The sequence below is a fragment of the Aspergillus puulaauensis genome, chromosome 8 (genome assembly GCF_016861865.1).
Source record: "Aspergillus puulaauensis MK2 DNA, chromosome 8, nearly complete sequence".
Lineage (NCBI taxonomy): Eukaryota > Fungi > Ascomycota > Eurotiomycetes > Eurotiales > Aspergillaceae > Aspergillus > Aspergillus puulaauensis.
Window position 1 is genome coordinate 814,474 of NC_054864.1, and position 18,120 is coordinate 832,593.

Consider the following 18,120-nt stretch of genomic DNA (forward strand, 5'->3'; position numbering starts at 1 on the left):
TGCACAGCCCATGGTCCTCTGAACATCTATCTAGAATGGCAAGAACACTGGATTAATTCTATCTCATGTTTATCATACAAGGGTGTATACATACATTCACCTGCGCTGCAGCTCATCCGAGCCCTAACTCAACATCACAGATGGAACAGACTCTTCTCGTTCACCTCCACAAACCTCCAAAGCCCAGCATCAACAGCTGCATCCTTCACGCTCCCCATCTCCTCATCCTTGACAGCCCGGTTGATCTCCGCGTACCTCACCTCCTCGACCTCTCCCTCTGCACCGCCGCCTTCCTCCCCTGCGGCCTTCCGCCTCGCAACCCTCCTCTTCTTCCCAACATGCGCATCAGGATGATACTGCTCCATGACATGCACATACAGATCCCGGCTCACATTCTCCGCTAGCCACTTCATAATCTCCCTCCCCTCGTCCTCCTTCCCCGGCATAACAAGGTGTCTCAACAAGACGCCCTTTTTCGCAATCCCGTCACTCGTAAACGCCAAATCCCCAACCTGGTCGTGCATGGCCTTGATACTCTCCTTCGCCGTCTCCGTATAATCATCCGCCTTAAGCAGCCGCTTCGACGTGGCCGATTTCCACACTTTGAAATCGGGCAGGTAGATATCCACTAGTCCGTCTAGGAGCTCTAAGGACGCCAGCGAATCGAACGACGATGTATTGTAGATGATAGGGATCTTAAGCCCCATGTCTCGCGCAGCAAGGATCGATAGCGCAACCTGGGGTACGACATGCTCCGGCGTCACAAGGTTGATGTTATGCACGTTTCCAACATTCTGGAGCTTCAGGTACCAGTCTGCCAGTTCTTCGGGCGTAAGATCAAATCCATTTCGTTGGTGCGCGATATCCTACAGAACACATCCATCGCGTTAGCGTACCATACCATCATCAAGCCATCCATGCAAGTATAAGCTGCCTCCCGTGATAATAAGCCAAGAAAGCTGTTCCAGAGACATACATGATTCTGACAAAACACACACCGCAGATTACACCCGGAGAAGAACACCGACCCACTACCATGGAATCCCTGGATACAAGGTTCCTCTCCCCGATGCGGCGCAATGACATTAACCTTCGCTGTCTCGGCGCCGATCATGCACATGCCCGTTGTTTCGAACCGATTTACGCCGCATTTGCGCGGACACAGATTACAGTTTGCTAGATGCGCGTAGGCCTTGCTGCGCTTTTTCGCAGAGTCGATCGAGGTGAGCAGCGCATAGCGGGGGATGTACTCGTCGAGGAGGTATTGCGGAGGGATTCCGATATAGCGGCGCGGGGTGAGAGGGAGGAATTTGGTTGGTTTGGAGGGGAGGGTGGTTAGGGGGCGGAGAGGTTTTGTGATACTGGTGAGTAGGGACATGGCTGCCAAGTTGGGATTATGGGGTATCGATCTCGTCCATGTCTTGGGGCGATTTGGGGGAGTTGGTTGATGGGAGGAATTGGGCGATGAGGAGATGCCGCGGATAATTTAATGCACGGTGCTTATCGCCTTATCGCCTTATCGATTATCTCAGCGGTGGCGTCATACCTAATCAACTGGTTTCTTACTGGTCCGTCAGTCTTCGAGAATCGTGCATAATGTGCATAAGGTATCTAGATTCAAGCAAATATGGGGTATGAGTGCAGCTATACTATACAGATATTCAACAGCAGAAACAAAACCAAAACAGGAGGTATATAAACTATATATGACGAAAACAAGCCAAGGTCACATCGAGTACAGGAACCCAGAGCACGGCAAAGACAACAGCAATACTGCTCCGACAACTCCCAAGTACTCAATTCGGCCCAACCATATTAACCACCTCGTATCTCGTCAAGTCATCAGTCCTTATATATTCCAAAGGACATCGTCAATCCCTACAGGGCGAGACCTGTGCCATCACCGGTCCAGCGGTAAAGGGAAAGCACCTCACGTCGGCGCTGCTGCTGCTCGCCAAAGTCGTCTGGGATACGGCCGCGAACCTGGGCAAGGGCTGAGCGCATCACTTTGCGGAATGTTCGCTGGGAATCGTCAGTTAGTGCAACAGATGTAAGTATTAACGGGAGAACAAACCTGATATTCAGTATTCAGTGTCACGACACAAGCCTCGTGGGCACGAACAATGGTCTCGCATGCCCGGACAACACTAGGGTTGGCGTCACCTTGCAGCTTATCGGCGGCGAGTAACAGTAGGAAGCTGCCCTGTAGTAGGTAGATACCGAAGAAGAATGGCATAAAACTAAGATCCGGGTCGTGTTCGAGGATGTCAGCCGCGGCCTCGGCAGCACCAACTGCATGGCTCATCGCGGCGAGGAATGACTCAGATGAGATCCACATGTCATGATCTTCTAACAGGTTGATTGGATCCCATTTCCCAGCCAAAAGGATGTACAGAACGTGCATTATATGAGTCCCATACGCAACGACCATCTTGGTGTGAACAATGGATTCGTTGACGCGAGATCCAACCGTACTACTTGAACGGCCAGATGGACTCACATGGTCCAAGTGCGAAGTCTCGATAGGCTCATTTTCTGCAAGAGCCAGACTGTTGGTATACCGCGCTTCAAAGTCTTTCAAGCTCTGACCATATGCGTCAAGCTGCTGAGAAAGCGCCATGGTATGCTGGTCCCATTCGGTTCCGCTGCGGAAAGCAGGCCCGTATCGCGGGTGCTCCTTTGCCTGGTGCAAATCAATAATGCCTCCTAGAATGGCCATCAGTGGCAAGAAATAGCCAAACATGCTATGACCAGAGCACTCAATTGGCGGGCCAACCGCACGGTACGTGGCCGACGGAAAGTCCCCGGTCTGCCATAAGTCATCATTCATCGGCTGCAAGAGCTGCGCGCACTCTTTGTCCAGCAACGTGAGCGGTCTGTTATAACACAATGCCAAATGACGGTCAGTTGCATATAAAAGCCACCAAAGGCGCCGGCGCTCTTCTCGTTCCTCATCCGTTACATTAACATTCGAATTACCAGGGCCGTGTGCGGAAAGCATGGACGAGGTGTTCCGCTTCGACGGGTCATCACCTTCGTTTTCTCGCTCCCCGTCTTGACCTGATTGAGACGCGTTCGGAGGCAGCTCGCGGCCAAGTTTCAGCTCTCGGGCCAGTGACCACGCGGCCGTCCACCAACGCATGCTTGCTGCTTTGTATTCGCTGGCGGACACAACCGTCGCGAGATGAACGTACGTCGCAACATCGTCTACCGCGCCTGTTGCACTGCTTTGGGCCCCTAGCTGATCCATCGATACTCCAAAACCACCGAGTGCCACCCCATTGATAACCATGTTTGCTGCATAATTCGGAGACGCCTCGCCCAGGGCCGGTCCGTGGATCAATGGACGCAGAAGCCCTACTGTCAATTCCAAAAGCTTCTGGCATACTCGACCGCGTGCCGATGGCGGTGAAGTCAAAAACGGCGCATCGCTCGTTTGCGCCCCTACCCAGAGCATACTCGCTAGCAAGCCAGGCGAGCAGACACGCGGTTTGGTTGGATGGAGAAACGATTGCTTTCGAAAGATATAACCAACGACGTAAGGAGACTGGGGAGAAAGATGTGATGAAGATAAGCTTGTGAAATAAAGGTCGAGAAGGTCGCAGGCAAGGGACTGGGGTATTATTGAGGCTATATGAGGAAGGACCGGTTGGAGAACGGGGTAACGTAGACTGGTTCCGGAGAACGACGCCATAGGAAACGAAGGGAAATTGGCAGGCGACGGTGACGGTAGCGGAAGCCACCCTGGGGATTGCGCCGGAGGTGAAAGGCCCAGGAACTGAGTAGGATGGTGTTCTGTAGAACTTCCCAAGCGAAAATGGTTGAGCGAAGTTGTATTCGCCTCTTGGGAGTTCAACAATGAAAAGGCGCTGTCGTTGTACGCCGCATTTAGACCGTGAGGAGGAAGAGCAGCTTGAGGAGAGCGAGGGTTATTATGGAGGATCTGTAATGACCGAAGATCTGAAAGGGGCATCTGGGGGCGACTGTGTTCATTCATATGGGTGAACTGGTTCAAGTGCAATGCATCAAGAGCAGATCCCAGCGGCGGTTGCGAATGCGCTGATTGAGTGTTCTGAATACCAGCCAGGCCGTTTGTAGGTATCTGCGACTGAACACGCGGTGCCTCGAGCGCCGAGTCGTACCGGCCACTGGCTTCCTGTGACAAACGTCTATCAGAAGGCGACGGGACATCCGTGTTTGCGCTATCATTTCCTTGGTGCCCGAGTCCTGCGGCAGCTGCCGCCGCAGCCAAGTCCTTTTTCGAAGCTTTCCCACGTTTCTTGCGTTCACGTGCGTATTCGCATGTCAGCCCGAATTCTGCGGTGAGAACGTCAGCAACTCGCGTCAGCTTTGCCCGGGAAAGCAGCAAAAGTACCTATACAATGAGCGCACGGGTTCTGGCCGTCACATTTGGTCCGGAGCTGGTTGCATTGATCACAAGCTCGACTGATCCTCCGCCGGACGGGGCCTGAGGAAGAATTTTTGCGAATCATGGACCGGGCTTCGGCGAGCGAGTCACGAACAGACGAAGGTTTGTAGACGGAGTTGCTGTCGCCGTAGAGTTGGTCCTTCGGCCTAGACAAAGAATGTCGCAAAGAATCGGAAGTATTGTTGTCGATGTTACCACCTTCTCGCGACAGCTGCAATTGTTCCAGTACGTATTGCGAGCCCTCGGCGAGCGTGTCTAGGCCCACTGTCTGAGATTGGGTCATTCTCGCCGACTGCGAGTTCGAAAAGGGAGAAAAGGATGTGGCGAACTGCTGAAGCGAGGTAGTCGACATCCTCGCGGAGAATGGGTCAAGAGGGCATGAGAGGTGATGATACAGGTCGTCGAGTGTCTGAGGAGGAAGACGACGAGTGGAACGATCAGGTGAGGAGAAATCACAGGATGTGATCACTGACAGAGATTCAGTTGAAGATCAAAGCGGTGGGGACAACGAGGAGAGTGAGGAGAGCTGGGCAGGACAATGCCGGCAGAGACCCGGGAACGCAAGAACGGAAGAGGGGGCTACGACGGTAGGCAGCGAAGAGACAAGGCAGTAGACACCAGGGAAATGCAAGCTAACCCCAGAGCCGAGATCGCAGGAGTGGATGGGGATGGATGGGGAGACGGGGGTCGCCAAGAGCACGAGGATGTCAGGCCATGCGTCCAGTCACCAAAAACAGGAAGGATCCCCGCAGTCAAACTCAGGAACTCGAGAAGAAGCAGAAGCGAGTCGAACAGTCCATGCAACTCAGGAGAAAAAAGGAAGAAACCCGAGAAATGAAGACTGGAAAAGGTGGGGAAATCGCAGCCTCAGGCAGGGATATCCTGGAGTTCGCCTGCAGAGAACACTAAACGCCATGGCGAGTTGGTGACTTGAGATTAATTACCAGGACCTAAGCAGGAAACTTAATTTGACAATGTCGCCTCCTGTAATTTAGCACTGTGACGCTACTCGCAGGGCACGGAGTATGATTCAGGTCAACAGCCAAGACCCGTCCCTTCAGCCGAGTTTTGCCTAAATTACCCCAGACTGTCTGTCTCCGCCGTTTAACCGAACTGCCCACCAGGAGAAAATGCAAAGAAATTTACACTTTATAACGTTGAATAGTATGTCAGTTGTCTTTAGTATATACAGGTACTCATACACGGATATCATAATGTACATAGCCGCCAATGACGGACAAAAATATCAAACAAACCCAAACGCCACTATAGCTCACCCCTAATGTACTTTTGCCCAAAGCGCCAGTCCGTGATTATATGCAATTAAGAGAAGAAATATTTGCTCTCGCGGATCCGCGACAGATCCCACTCGCCCTTCTTCGGCACCTCGCGGAACCGAAGGGGCATCCACAGCCAAACGTGCTGAGCCTGGCGCGACTTCTTTTTCTTGGGCGCTTCCGCTTTCACTCCCTCCTCCGCTTCGGCCCCTTCCTCCGCCACGTCGACCTTCGACTCCAAGTCTCCGTGGAAATCGTTCCCGAGAAGACTGGCGATCGCCGGGTCCGATCCGTCGGTCTCTAGGCCCGCGAGTTTCTTCTCCGCAGCCTCCACATCCTCGGGGACGTGTCCAACAGCTGTTTCACCGAGAGAGTTGTGGATGGATAGATCACTGTCTGTTCCACCAACTTGTTCGAAAACACTCGCCGCTGTCTCCATCGCACGACCTTGGGCCTGTAGTTCAGGGTCGTCCGAGTTCAGCAATTTCTGCCGCTTGTGCTCGTCAAAAAGCTCATGCATTCTTGAGTTTCTCTTCTTGTTTCTCTTTCGGAAGGCAGCAACCGCTTTCCCGACTTTGCTTACCGCCGGCACCTTTGCGTAAAACATGTTGCGGCCATATCGCACGTTGAATTCGGATGACAGCCTCTTGATCACATCATCAGAGTGCATCTTGACAAATGCCTCACGGAGAATCTGGTTCATCGAGTCGACATCAGAGGCGTGGGTCCAGAACGAGTCGTGCACGGCGGAGAATGTAAGACCAGATTGGTGACAGGCAGAGGCGGACAACATCATATGGGTGGCATCAAGCGAATGGATAAAGTTGGGAGGGAATGCCTGCAGCTGCTTCCGCTTGGAAACAACAAAGTTGGAGTCGCGTTCAACAATGTTCAGACCCTGGAAAAATGTGTTGACACGGCGTGATACCCGAGACCGATACGGCTGCACAACGGGCAGACCCAGAGGCGTTGTCCAGATAACTGTTGAGCGGAAGTGAGAGTTCGGGTTATTTTGCTCCGTCGTGCTGAGGGCCTTGCTGCCGCGCCTATTCGGGGTCATAAGCTGTTTGGCTATGGCTTCGATTTGTTCCGGAGGAATGGACTGCGTAATGCGGCTGGCACAGTCGCCGAGCCAGTATTGGATGTCATGGGCTCCGTTGAACATTGTGCCAAGGGCTTCGAAAATCTTCCTAGCAATGTACAAGGCGCCGATCCTCTTTTGCTCACTAGAAAGGTCGGGGTAGTGATCCACCAGCTGTTTTTGAACTTGCTTCATGGCACCGATAAAAGTAACACCGTAAACGTTGGTCATGACTGTCTGTTTGACAACCTTGCGAGTAATCCTTCCATCCAGCATCTTCGCAGTAGCGTTGCCCTGTGCCGCTTCTCGGGCAACAGTTTCTTTGACGAATTCCGCAACACCGGAATATACATCTGATGGGCGATCGGAGGGCTCAAGGTTGACCTGCTGTGCACCGATTTTGTCACCACCGAGGGCAGCATAATGCTGTAGGCCGTTGCAAGAGCCATCCTGGTGAATGGGCAAACGTGACGCATATTCGGCGGGGTTCGGAAGCTGGAGGGCATTTCGGAGCTCACAGCAGGCAGCCAGGCATTGCCAGGGATCTTCGGCTTTCAGCCACCAACGCCGGCCATGGAGGCCGTTGTTAGCGGAATCAAGCACATCGTCCAGGTGATCCATAGCAAACTGTTCACGCTCGGAGAGGCTAGCTTTGTCAAATCCAGAAAGATTTGCAATCTGGACCTTCAACCACCTCAGGCCATTTTGTCCTAGTTGTTTGGCCTCGCTGAAGAGGAGAAGGCCACGTGCGTTATCGGCGCCCATCTGGTTGAGATAGGGAGGAAGCGGATACGCTCTACCGCGGAAATCCATATTGTGAGGAAGATAGAAAGTTTCGTTCAAATACGCACGTGCCACTTCCAGTTGGAAGTTCTGGAAGCACCGCTGAGAATGGTAACTACTCCTTTGGTTTTCAATGTCGCGCACAAGGATGTTCCACTTCTTCTCAGCTTCGTAGCCCTCCTCGGGTGATGGTTTTGGCGGATAGGGCAAATCTGGCTCGGCCGGTGCGAGATCAGCGATAGGTTTGCCACCATTCCATGCCTCGAGCATAACATTGAAAACGTCGCGGTTGATGACCCAGCCTGTGCCACCGAGAATGTCCAGACCCTGGCGTATACTCTCCAGGCCGTTGTTCTCGAGTGCCGCCTTCACGTACGTCGGTTGCAAAGCCTCGCCTGGCGTGGTGCGGACTATGCGATTCTGGTGCAGATAATAAGCGCCGTCTTTGTAGCCTGTCCACTGTCTCGGTTTGGAGATCATGGGCAGATGACGACCCAGCAAATCTGAGACCGGCTCCCTCGTGATGACTTTGACCAGCTCCGGGTGAACATGGATATAACCGCTACGCCTGCCCCAGTGGATTTGGTACGAATGTTGGAATCCGGGCTGCATGGTTATCTTCCGTTTCTGATCCTTTGCCGTCTTGTCCATTTCACCAGCGACAGGGACCTTAGCAACCTCGTAAAGAAGACTCAACAAAACAGCTCCAAGCTTCGCCCTGAGGGATGTTGACCAGACAATGTCAGGCTCTTCTTTCTCCATGTTCCGAAGCAGGTGGTTCCACTTGTTTCTGCTGTCTTTCTCTTTGCGCCCAGAAAGCATTTTCTTAAGCATCTGAAAACGCTGTAGATTATTCTCAGACCTTTTCTTGGCCTGCAGAAGCTTGTCGGACATCATCTCATCGTAAAAGTCATGTCCGAGAGAGACTGCAAGCGGCGCAAGCTTGATCCCCTTTTCCAACCCATTGCGAACGAGAACACCCATGGTCGTCAGAATCGTCAAAGCTGCGAGTTTTTCCGGTTCAAGGGTGCGCAGGTAAACGCCGTATTCGCATCGTTCTTTTTGTTCGTTAGTGACGATGGGGTTCGCCTCTGCTTCCTTAATAAAATTCAGTTCCTCCTGAATCCTAGACACAAGATCCGCATGCCACCGAGTAATTATCGGTGATAGATGCTTTCCGCCTATCTTAGCGTCGGGCTTCGCCTGCTGGATTGTCTCATTCTCTTTTCGCCAACGATGCAGGGCCGACTGCATGACGTCCGCTTCGAGTTGTTGTTGCCGGCGTTGCTGGTATAGCTCCTTGCTTTCAATATCCGTGACACCAACTTTTCTAGGGAGAGGGTCATTCGAGAATAGCGCGATTGAATCCTTTAGAGAGGAAAGACCAAGTCCTTTCTGTGGGACGGGTTTAACTTCTGCCGCTTCCTCGAATGGTCTGGCCTCTGTTGGCGCAGGCCCATTCTCAGTCGTCATACCTCCAGTCGATAAACCCATGCTGTCGATAGCAACTTGCCTGAGATCGGCAGCGCAAATCTAGCGCAAAGAAAGTCAGTATCAGAGTATCACGATAACAATATACGGAGCGGGAGGAAACAAACCTGGGAGAGTTCGCCGAGCTCACGCTCTTCGAGAACAGGCACCGCTAATAATTCTTCTTCGACATGGGCTTGTTTCGCGAATTGCCAATACCGGCGAACAGCTCGCTCCCGCTTGGGGCCGTAAAACGAACGTAAGGCCATCCGAATCATGATCGCGTAGGTCGTCGCATCTCCCTCAACTCCACCATAAGGCATGTCCACTTCAAACCATCTCTGCATCTGCTGCACCAGCGATTTGTCGCCGGTGTGAACAATATGAGTAACCATGGCCTGGAGTAGCCTGTTGTGCAGGTTAAGATAACCCGGAGAACCGATAGGGTGATATTCCCGTAGTCGATTAATCAGATTCGAAGCGCGGTCGAACTGGGCAACCTTAAGCGACAGATCCAGGTTGGACATCATTTCATCCTCATCGCCGCCAACACCTCTGATCTTCCTGAAGACCCTTGGGCTTGTCTGTAACTGATCGTCCACAATTACAAGGGACGATGCATCGAAGGTCTCGGGGATAGAAGGGAACAGAGAGCTCCATTGCTGCTCTGCGTGTAGATCGGAAGAGAGGGATTGGTGGTCCAGTACGGGGTCGGCGGCGGTGGCAAGATTGCGGCTTGACTGGAAAGAGGACCTACGTCGGCGAGTGTCTGGAGAATGATTATTTGCTGAAGTTTGCAGTGCGTTGATCCGACTCGTCTGGGAATGATGGCGTAATTTGGCCGATGATTGCAGTAGAGAGCGTCCTTTCAAAAGCCGAAGCTGAGAGACAACATTTCGTTGTCGGGCAAGTTGGGACAACATAATGAGGACGCTATTAAACAAGAGAAAAGTATTATACAATCGTGATTAAAGTTGGGAAAAGATATAATGCAATTAAATGAGACAAGAGAATGAAAGGTAGAAGAATTAAATGGGACGCAAATGCAGGAACAAGGTCGACAAAACGCTCAACACCCTCTCAGCAGGAGACTGTCAATCCAGACTGACAAGACGTCCCACGGCCTTTCTCAGCTCGCGCTCCAGCAAGTCTGCGAAAAGAAGGAAGGTAGGGGTTGATGAGGAATGAGAAGATTGAAGCAAAAGTAAGGACGGGCAACATTCGCTCCGGAGTGAAAAATACTCTGGCCCGAAAAGGGTGACTACGTCACGTGACGGCTGACACTCCATTTGCCATCCACTTCCATTGGCGGATCACAATCAGGCTGCTCCACTGCAATTATCCACCACGCGATCTGTATCCTTCTTGGGAGCTTACAATCGTCGACAAAATATCAGAATTCGTGAGCAGTCATTTCATTTTATCTACATATGTTTGTCTAGCCCTCCTCAGTGCTGCTTCCCGATGATTCTGTAGCCCTCTGCTTCATCCGGTTCTGCTTCATTGCCCACCCAGTCAACTCCGGCCGCGCCGGGTCGATCCGCGGCGCGCTCATCTTCTCGAGATAGTCCTCGCCGTTGATCGCAGATTCAAGCTGCGGCAGCTCTTCCACATCCTGGTGCATCATGTAATTGTCGTATATTTGCCACGATTCCTCGTTCTAGCCCAAAGTCAGTGTTCTGTCTCCGCGTTCATACTCAAAGAAGCCGCATACCTCGGCATCAACCCAGTCGTAGCCCTTCCACCGCTCATCCTGCATCCTCTTCAAGAGGTCAAGATTTCCCGGCACCGTGACATCCCTATCCTCCGCGCCCTTAACCTTGACATCAACGGCTCTAGCGTCCGCCTCGGGCCGCTCTTCCTCGCCCTCTTTTCGACCTTTCCCAGACCGTCCCTTCGGCATCTCATCCATCGCATCGAGATGATGAAGCTGTGGATGCAACTGTACAACCGCCGTAACCGGAGAAAGATGTAGCTTACCTGTAAAAGGACAGCATTAGTTAGCCTCATAATCCACCAAATGCGCAAAAGAAAGAAAGGATACATACTCCCCCGAAACGCAGCAAGCATATAAACCGGATCCCCATCCTCAGGCGTCTTAATCCGTCCACCCAGAGTCTGCACCTTCAACAACGGCGTCTGATCCCCAGGCGCCATCCCCATCACCCCTTCCTCCGCCTTCATATCCTCTGCCTTAACCTTCCCCTGTCCCTGTCCGCCTCCCTGCTGCCCACTAACGCTAAATCCACCAGCCATACCATACGCCCCGCCCTCGCGCGCACTTTTACTCTTCTTCAACGCATCCCCGTACTTGACACCCTTCCCAATATCATAGTTCAGCCGCGTGTTAATCGGCACGTCGACCTCGACCAGGCCCGTATCGCGCTTCAGACGCAAAGACGTGGGTTTCTGCCCGTTTGTTTCGTCGTATGCGTGCCCTGCTGGACGGTCGAGGTATTGCAGGACGTACCGGCTGATGTCGGAGTTTGTGAGGTAGATGTCGTAGGAGGCGATGACGGGGTCTTCTTCTGAGGAGGTGGCGGTGGTCGTGCCGGGCTCTGCTGTTGTTCGGGGTGGGTTGGAGGGGGGTGTTGCGGTTCGTGGTTGTGACATTTTGGCGGTGTGATGGAGGTGCAGCAGCACCTATTTGTGGGGGGTTGAAATGTTTAATTTGAGATCAATAGCACTGAAAGGTTATAAGGACGTCATTTCATTATCCAGATCGTTTGTATAGAGTAGGAGGGCTGGTGCAAGCGAATGGCCCTACTTTTTTTCCCGCTTGAATCATTGAAAAATGCACGGCAGAAAGATTTGAGCTCAGTACCGCCTTCTCCAATAGGCAGTTATTCTTGTCCGCCTAGCACATAAGTTGGGTGGTGGTTGATTACTCATCCATACAACGGAGCATCCATCCAGAGCCATGAGCATGCAAATGGACATTAATTCTATCATTTATGTCCTCTGATGAGGGTATTTTCAGATCTGTCCCCTCAGTTATCCCCAGGATTAATTGAGTTAACTGGATATTTGAAAGTCCGTACTAGCACCATGGGCTCGGAAATCAGTTGCATGCGGCTAAATATATTTCGGAACTTCGCCTCTGGAGCAATTATACTCAGCGAATAACAACAAACTCGGACCTCCAGATTGAAATAACAATCGTAAACTACTTTCGCCAACAATATATTTGTATGCAAATATTCTAGAGTAACAGAGGACATTTCTAACATAAATCGTATTCACTAGGAGAAATTTTTGATAACCATGGTATATCCAAGTAAGTCAGATCAAACCAATAAGCAAACAGGGAATTTGGTAATCTAAAAAGCGCAAAAAAAAGAAGTCAGAATAACATGACAATCGTGAGATATGCAATATAACAACAATAGGACGTAGACCGTGACCGCGTTTCGTTTTATCTATGTGCATCTGCAGTCGTCTACTCCTCTTCTTCGTCTTCCTCGGCAACCTAATTGCGATTGTGTTAGCATATGAATGATTATATAGAGCCCCGAGTGGGTTTATGAGGAATAACTTACTCCTTCATGGAAGTTGGTTCCATCGGTAGTCGCGTTGATGACACCAGCACGGATGAGCCAGTCACCGAATCGTTCGGGCTCCTCGCCGTCGGTGTTGCGCTCAAGAGCGTAGCGCCTAAGTAGCGGCTTCATGATGTCGAGTATCTCATCCTCCTTGATGGAAGAGCGGTACAGCTTGTTCAGACGCTGTCCGTGGTAACCGCCACCTAAGTACATGTTGTAGGCGCCATACGCCTTACCGACGAAGGCGACTTCGGCGAGCCACGGTCGGGCGCAACCGTTGGGGCAACCAGTCATACGCATGACGATGCTGTCGCGCGCGAGACCTGCCTCCTCAAGGGTTGACTCGAGCTTCGAGATCAAGACGGGAAGGTAGCGCTCGGATTCGGCCATGGCGAGACCGCAAGTGGGGAAAGCAACACAGGCTGACGATGACAGACGGAGACCGCTGAAGGCGGTGTTGTCGAGCTTGTACTTGGCCATCAGTTCCTTGATAGCGGGGAGATCTTCGTCCTTGACGTTGGAGAGGATCAAGTGCTGGTTACCGGTGAGACGGAACTCGCCCTTGTCGAGCTCCGCAAGCTCGCGGAGACCGGTGCGCATGCGGAACTCGGAAGTGTCTTCGATACGGCCGTTCTCGATGAAGAAGGTGAAGTGGTTGAGACCCTTCTCATCCTTCTGCCAGCCGAAGGTATCGATGTTGGAGGCGAACTTGAAAGGACGGGGCTCCTCGAAGCGCAGGTTGCCAGGAAGGAGAGCCTCGACCTTCTCCTTGTAGGACTCGACGCCCATGTCATCAATGGTGTACTTCAGACGAGCGTGCTTACGGTTCTTACGGTCACCGTAGTCGCGCTGGACGAGCATAATCTTCTCACAAACAATGTGGGTTTGATCAGCTGGCACGTAACCGAACATGCGGCCGGTCTGGGGGTACGTTTTCTTGTTGTTGTGAGTGCTACCCATACCACCACCAGCGAGAACGTTGAAACCCTCCAAGTGCCCATCGGCGCCCTTGATGGCGATCAAACCGATATCGTGCGCGTAGACATCGGTATCGTTGTGAGGGGGAATGGCGATAGTAATCTTGAACTTTCGAGGAAGGTACGTAGGTCCATACAAAGGCTCGTTGTCAACAATGGCATCACCCGCGACCTGGACCTTCTTGTCATCTTCGTCCTTGAGCCAAATCTCGTGGTAAGCAGTTGTGGAAGGCAGAAGGTGGTCGCTGATCTTCTGGGAAACGGCGTGCACCTCGCGGTGGTAGTAAGAAAGCTCAGGGAGAGAACTGCACATGACGTTACGGTTGACATCACCGCAGGCGGCAATGGTGGTCATAAGAGCCTTGTTAATAGCACGCATCGCGCCACGGAGGTTGCGCTTGACAACACCGTGGAACTGGAAGGTCTGACGGGTTGTGAGCTTCATCGTCTCATTACCGTGAGAGCTGCTGATGGCGTCCATCTGCAACCATTGAGATGGGGTAGCGACACCACCGGGAAGACGGCAACGGATCATGAAGCTGTAGGCGGGCTCAAGACCCTGGGCCTTGCGCTCATCACGGAGGTCACGGTCATCTTGCATATAAGTACCGTGGAACTTGGTGAGCTGCTGATCGCTGGCAGAGATAGCCGCGGTGCTCTCGTCAAGCAGACCCTCAGCAATAGTACCACGCAGGAAGTTGGACTGGATCTTGATGTCCTCGTTGGTCAAGGGGGCGGGCTCCTCAGGGAGACCCTCGACCTTGTCGACACCCATAGCCTGCCAGAGACGGGGCTCCCACTCGGAATAGCCGGTCTGGAAAGCGTCGGGGTCCTGGTCATCACCAAGACCAATGTCCGTTAATTTACGTCCACCGAGGAAGGCGATGCGAGCATCAAGATCCTTAGCCGGCTTGTTGTAGTAGATCTTGTCCTCCTTGCGGGGCCAGTAGTGGCTGTCACCGAGACCGAAAACGGAGTAGTTGATGGTAGACAAGTCGAGGTCACCAGAGTTCTTCACGAACTCCCACAGGGCACGACCGTTCTGGGGGAACTCTCCCTGACCAGCGACACTGGAGATGAAGACAATGTTCTCCTCGGTCGAGAGGTCTTCAAGAGGGTAGTCTTCCATGGCCATGACAATGCTCTTCAGACCACGTGCACGGCCACGGTTTGCCAGACGCTTCGCCAATGTCGCGGCATTACCGTTGTCAGAGGCGAATAGGATGGTCAGAGGAGCACCGAAAAGACCCTCAAGCAGCTTCTCGTAGGAGTCCTTGGCCTTGCGCTTTTGGAGCGAGCGAACTTCAGTGCCGTAAGACTCAGAGAGAACGGGAGAGTACTTGGGCTGACGGTTCATGAGTTGAGTAAGCTGGTTGTCCCGGCGAAGAAACTCCTCAAGCTCACGCTTGACGCGCTCGGAGTCCAGAGCGAACTTGGGCTCACCCTGGTCCTCGTTGGCCGGGTTCCAGCGGTACAGGGGCCAGTAACCAAGGTCGATGGCCTTCTTGGTCTCCTGAAGAACAGTGAGGGCAGAGTCGTTCTCCTGGTTGTACGGGAGATAAGCGACAACGATGGAAGGACCCTTGAACTGCTCGGCCTCGGCCATAGCCTGGAGAACCTGAGTGTAGGAGCCGTACACAGCAACGGAGGCGACGTACGCGTTGCCGAAGTTCATAGCGTATAATCCAATATCCTTCTTTCTGCGACTGGGGTCGGCGGCGGCACGCTCGGAGTAGGGCTGAGAGTCAATGACGAGCATGTTGACATCCGCTCCGGAGGCAAGCACGTGGTGGACACCGGAGTTTCCAAGATCGTAAGACCAGGCATCAGAACCAATCAACCATTGAGACTCGTTGTAAAAGAGCTTCTTGGAGTCCAAGAGCTGTTTGGAGAGAGTAGAGCCATCGTTGCCGAGGCGGGAAATGACATCAGGAGCCAACTTGTTGGCCTTGATAGCATCCGTAGCATTGATAGCCCAGTCTGCGAGCCACTTCTTGACCACCTCGGTGGCAAAGCTGTTGGACTTGGACGCATCCTCAACTTCACGGACGAAACGCTTGCGGTGTTCCTTCCTGGCGATCAATGAACCGAAACCGTACTCGGGGCTTGCTGCAATCGTGGAGGAAATGCCGGCGTTCTTCGAGCCCAGCTGGTTGGCAAGGTATAACCGCTCGCCGAAGAGCTGGTTCAGGATCTTCAGGTACGCGTTCTCAATACGGGGCTGTTCAAGAGCGGCCTGAAGAGTAGGGACCTTGGAGCTGCCAATCTCAAGGTTCTGGATAGGGGAATCAGAGCTCAAGTTTTGGACAATTCCACGAAGAGCCTGGGAGGCAGTCGAAGGCTCAACGTAGCCGAGTCTGTAGCCAACAATTTGGGGGCTACGTCCGCCAGCGGAGGCGGGTGTCAGACTGGACAGGAGGTCCATGAACGAGGGACCCCATCTCGTAGTCTTGCGGACTTGCTCCAGAACAGCAATCTTCTCGACTGACTGGGGAATGGATTGCGAAATCTCGGAGCCAACCCAAGGACGATAAAGGCGGGCAGTGATCAAACCGATGTTGGCTAGTTCGGCAGGGACATCCTCCTTTCCGAGAACATCGACAAACACGCCAGTCGAACCGAACACAAAGATGGCTTCCTTGGCATCAGACGGGCCAGTGTACTCGATAGCGCGGTAGTTACGGCCGACGGTCTCCGACAACACTTTCCAGATCTGGTTGGTCCACGCAAAGATATCAGCAGCACTCACAGGACGCACAGAGCCATCCACGGTGGTAGCGGCTGAGCTAGTTGCACGGCTGTCAACACTGCTATCACGAACTGAAGAACCAACCGACGAGTTGGCCACGCTGCGGCTGGAGGGCGTCTGGGAGGGCTGCTGAGGAGTGGCAGCTCCCTCACCGACAGCAGCTGGGGCTTCCACGGTCTCATCAGACACTGTAGCAATGCGGCCACTGTCTGTGTACAGAGTCTCCACACCATGTCCCTCTGAGTGTGAGACAGCACCAGAGCCCAGGTCTAGAAGCGACTTGAAGGCATTTGCGTTCTCCTGCTCGATGGGCTCATCGTTGGCCGAGTTGGCGGGGTCGAAGAAGTGGATGACACCCTTCCCGGATTTGCGAGCCAAAGCATGCGCAGTGAGCGCAATGTCCTGGGCCTCTTGAAGAGTCTCAGAGTGCAAGAATGTGAAGCCGCATTGCCGGATGGAGCTGATGGCGGAGTAGTCTGGGAAGGGGTAGGGTTCCAAAGCGACGTGGAGAACGACGGGGGAGTTCGCGAGGCGGTAGAGGTGAGGGATTGAGGTAAGAAGAACGGACGAGCTTGTCACAGCAGAGACGAATTTGCCGGTCTTTAGAGGGTGGAAGGCAGAGAGGAGAGGGTCTTCATTGTACCGAACAGAGACAACCTGCAGCCATGATCAATAACCCATGGAATCCTATAGTTCCGAAATAACTAACCTCTGGTACACCCTCAGGAATGACGCTACGGGACCCGGTAGCCCTCAGGTTCTTCAAGGTCTGAGAGAACCAGGAATCACTCTGAAGTGATGGCTGGACGGAGAGGACGACCTCACTGGCTTGGTAGGCGATTCTCGCCACTATAACCAAATCAGCCAATTGAACTCATTTCGAAAACCTACAGCCAGAATGGCGGCCGTGGTCTCAAGAAAAAAAATATCGATGGAGGGGATTTTACCGGCCTCGCCAGCAGTTGCAATAGGAGCCATATTGGCGATTGCCGGCCGCACTGCGGAGAGTCTCAGAGAGTCGGGTGGGATAGAGGGTAGGGTCGGAGGGGTTGGATATCACCGCATACGGTGATTCCGTGCAGAGAATCAGGGCAATGAAAAGTGTGATTGAAAGGAAGGAGGAGAAGAGGAGAGAAACGGCGTATGATATTTTAAAAGTAGTTATTTTTTTCCCCAAAGCTCTTCAACTCCAACTGCGGGCGACGATTCACACGCTCCGCAGGGACATTTTTGAACGATTCTCCGCCATCGGGATTTGAACAGCGAATCAATGATTGGTTTTCGATCACGACATCGATGCAAACAGGCTGTCGTCTTTAAGACAAACATACCTCTTCGGGCAAAGTGCGGGGTTCCCGTGACTCGAGCGCGAGCACAGCAGCCGACACAAGTCAGGTGACCGGACTCCAATGGTCTTCGCACCGAGCTTTAACCTTTATCTGAAGAGCGCTAAGGGAGTAGGGCACAGATCTAGATATTTTTCCCGCAAATCGAAATATTAAAAGCAATACACATTCTTATGTACGATACAGAGTATTCATTGGCAATATGGGGCAATTATAGATCCTCTCCAACGCCGTAAAAAGAAAAGTCAAACCCATATCGATGTCATATCAATGTACAAGTCCTAGGTGCCAGGACCTTGGGGGAACGGTTCGCCCCAGGCAACCAAATAAGGCTGCCGTGCTTCTGTTTACCATGGAGCTACCACTCGTGCTCCAAATATCTTATGAACTTGAGACCTAACGCCCTCCCATTCCCAAGAGTTGTGACCGTGGTGGATAACAGACGGTACGGATCTGTCGAAAGTTC

General features: G+C 52.7%; 5 protein-coding genes across 5 annotated transcripts; all 5 read right to left on the bottom strand.

The window, feature by feature from the left end:
• Positions 1-134: 134 nt before the first annotated feature.
• Positions 135-1,378, bottom strand: APUU_80321A (putative pyruvate formate lyase activating enzyme; the record flags this gene model as incomplete). The annotated part of the gene is made up of 2 exons (XM_041696588.1): positions 135-866; positions 977-1,378. The coding sequence occupies 2 exons, from the start codon at positions 1,376-1,378 to the stop codon at positions 135-137; spliced, it is 1,134 nt and encodes a 377-aa protein (XP_041562204.1).
• Positions 1,379-1,878: 500 nt separating this feature from the next.
• Positions 1,879-4,781, bottom strand: xlnR (putative C6 transcription factor; the record flags this gene model as incomplete). Its single annotated transcript, XM_041696589.1, has 3 exons — positions 1,879-2,022; positions 2,075-4,317; positions 4,376-4,781. The coding sequence occupies 3 exons, from the start codon at positions 4,779-4,781 to the stop codon at positions 1,879-1,881; spliced, it is 2,793 nt and encodes a 930-aa protein (XP_041562205.1).
• A 971-nt stretch (positions 4,782-5,752) lies between these two features.
• Positions 5,753-9,963, bottom strand: RPO41 (DNA-directed RNA polymerase; the record flags this gene model as incomplete). The annotated part of the gene is made up of 2 exons (XM_041696591.1): positions 5,753-9,103; positions 9,169-9,963. The coding sequence occupies 2 exons, from the start codon at positions 9,961-9,963 to the stop codon at positions 5,753-5,755; spliced, it is 4,146 nt and encodes a 1,381-aa protein (XP_041562206.1).
• Positions 9,964-10,478: 515 nt separating this feature from the next.
• Positions 10,479-11,653, bottom strand: APUU_80324A (uncharacterized protein; the record flags this gene model as incomplete). The annotated part of the gene is made up of 3 exons (XM_041696592.1): positions 10,479-10,700; positions 10,755-11,020; positions 11,089-11,653. 3 exons carry the CDS (start codon positions 11,651-11,653, stop codon positions 10,479-10,481), a joined length of 1,053 nt encoding a protein of 350 aa, XP_041562207.1.
• An 826-nt stretch (positions 11,654-12,479) lies between these two features.
• On the bottom strand, positions 12,480-17,286 carry APUU_80325A (sulfite reductase (NADPH) subunit beta; the record flags this gene model as incomplete). The annotated part of the gene is made up of 4 exons (XM_041696593.1): positions 12,480-12,509; positions 12,580-16,965; positions 17,018-17,157; positions 17,256-17,286. The coding sequence occupies 4 exons, from the start codon at positions 17,284-17,286 to the stop codon at positions 12,480-12,482; spliced, it is 4,587 nt and encodes a 1,528-aa protein (XP_041562208.1).
• Between the last annotated feature and the right edge of the window lie 834 nt (positions 17,287-18,120).